Raw genomic sequence first — 2256 nt, forward strand, 5'->3', positions numbered from 1 at the left:
CGGAAAGAAGACGAGATGCTGTTCGTTTACATGTTTTATTGTTGTAAACATTAAAACTGTCTTTCTCAAAGAAAGAGTTATCAGGAGGAGAAAAAAAATAATAACCATAATCATCATAATCAGCGTTCCTAACTGTCGTACACCATAGAAAAAAAGGCAGCGACTCGTCCCGTGTGCCATACTGGGGGTATACAAAGAAAAACCTACAGGATATGGCAATATTAAAAATATTAACAGAAAATAATAATATATTAACCGACAATTTTAGACATTAAAAAGAAAAAAACAAAAGCAAAAAAAAAAAACGGAACAAAACAAACCAAAAATTCAAAGTGCTCAGTAATTTCCAGGGAGTTATGTATATTATAAGCACTCTGGAAACAGTCGAAAGCTGCTGCATGCAAGATCTGTTTAGCTTTAGACAACAAAATAATCAAGATATAAACTTCTTTTTTTAATCAACATCAACAGTACATACAACACGTACAAACAAGGAATGTCGGACGGTGTTTACAAACACTATATGTCCCTGTGGGGAGGGTCCCGGGGTCGGTAATACTTGTGCCCACCTATCTTACAACTGAGAAAACGTGTGAAGCTTCGGTAACTACCAGTCTTTATAAAAGCTAACAGACTACATAGTGTCTGAAATACTATTTATAGAATATAGACATTACTGAAGTAGCAAGTGCCTATAACATCGTCACCCGAGAATCGTCATGCGTTCCTGGTACCGAGATGGATTCTTTTTTTTTTTTCTCTTTATTCTCCCTTTTTTTTTTTTTGCAAACACCTTTAGCTTCTATTTTTAATTATTTTAATTTTTTTTAGAATTGTTTTCCATATTTCTTCATAAATAGGCACAGAATAATTTTTTAAAAGCCAAACTGCATCTGATAAATTTACAAGCCTTCGCCTCCTTTAATGCCATGCCACCCACGCAACACTGAGGGGTCGGGGATATTACAGCTTTCTTTTACAGCAGAAAACTTTAGTCTTGAGCAGGGTGAGACTTGTGGGTCACCTGAACACTTTGTCTGTCACCGTCATGAGTCTTAGCTGCACACCCGGCGTTGCCAGATCGGTTCGTCTTTTTAACCAGAAGTCCTTAATAATAAATTCATTTATAAGCTGATAATAAAAAGTTTATACCATGGTATTTGTGTGGTCCATGATCTGCATCCATGACGCCCCAGAGCCAGGACGCCCGTTCGCGCTCTGCCTGCGGGAGGTTGGCAACACGGGTCTGGGTGGGCAGCTGGCACCCAGGGGTGCTGCTCTGGGCCCAGCCGGACGCCCCTTCCGCCAGGCCGAGGGTCTCCTCAGTTCAGTGGAAGTGCAGGGGAAGAGTCTTAAAAAGGTAAAGTGTCCAGGAAAAGTTTGTCGATTATTGCTGGTGGTGGCACCAAGTCTTCCAGTTTCAGGTAGAAAATGCGTTGCAGCCCCTGCGTGCAAAGCGTGCGGAGTTCGGGGAGCTTCCCCAAGAGTTTGGACAAATAGTTGGGGCGATTCAGCCCCCCGTTATTAAAAGTCACGTGGTCTTTGAGACAATTTACAATCTTGTTCTGAAGTTCTTCCACCCTCTTGGGTTCTTTAAGCCCGTGCCTCTCTGCCGAAAGAGAAGGGTGAGGGAGGTTACGGGTGTGACACGGAGAGGGGGGCAAAGGGGCTGCGGAAGAGGGGGCACACCGACCTGTGACCATGGCCAGGGCAGCGATGCAGGAGAAGGCAGAGATGTCGATGTTCATGTTTTGCAAGTTTGAGGAAAATTCAACAATGGAATCGATCCACTCCCCGAAGCCGCGGACGCACTGCAACCGGTGCAGGACCACCCCGTTGCAGAAGATAAGTTTGCCCTCCACCGGGTTTGACCTGGAAGGAATGCAACAACCCCAAAATGAACAGAGGAATGAATGAGGAAGAATGAAAAAAATCAGATAGGAAGAGAAAAAGAAAGAAAAGGAGGAGAAAAAGAGAGAAAGGCAAAAGACAAAGAGAAAGGCGAGAGAGGGGAGAAAAAGAGAGAAAATGAGAGAAAGAATTAAAGATAAAAAAATAAAAGGGAGAAAGGAGTGAAAGAGAAAAAAGAGGAATGGAAATAAAGAATTAAAAAAAAAGGAAAAGATGGGGGAGAAAAGCTAAACAACTAATTACTTGAGGAGCAATAAATGAAGGATTTAAGAGGCACCTAATTACCGAGGAGTTAATAAAATGCAGATCAGTGGACCTTGAAGGGATCTGATCCCCCGCCCGCCC

General features: G+C 42.6%; 1 protein-coding gene across 1 annotated transcript in view; it reads right to left on the bottom strand.

Annotated features, from left to right (window-relative positions):
- Positions 1 to 1110: 1110 nt before the first annotated feature.
- LOC104497587 (nuclear receptor subfamily 4 group A member 2) overlaps positions 1111 to 2256 on the bottom strand; it is a gene marked incomplete at its 5' end in the record, with an annotated part of 1527 nt that continues 381 nt past the window's right edge. The window contains 2 exons of the mRNA XM_010140855.1: positions 1111 to 1609; positions 1694 to 1872. Coding sequence (XP_010139157.1) covers positions 1353 to 1609; positions 1694 to 1872 — 436 coding nt within the window. The remainder of the gene's footprint in view (positions 1610 to 1693; positions 1873 to 2256) is intronic.

Source organism: Buceros rhinoceros, unplaced genomic scaffold (assembly GCF_000710305.1).
Source record: "Buceros rhinoceros silvestris isolate BGI_N320 unplaced genomic scaffold, ASM71030v1 scaffold40277, whole genome shotgun sequence".
Lineage (NCBI taxonomy): Eukaryota > Metazoa > Chordata > Aves > Bucerotiformes > Bucerotidae > Buceros > Buceros rhinoceros.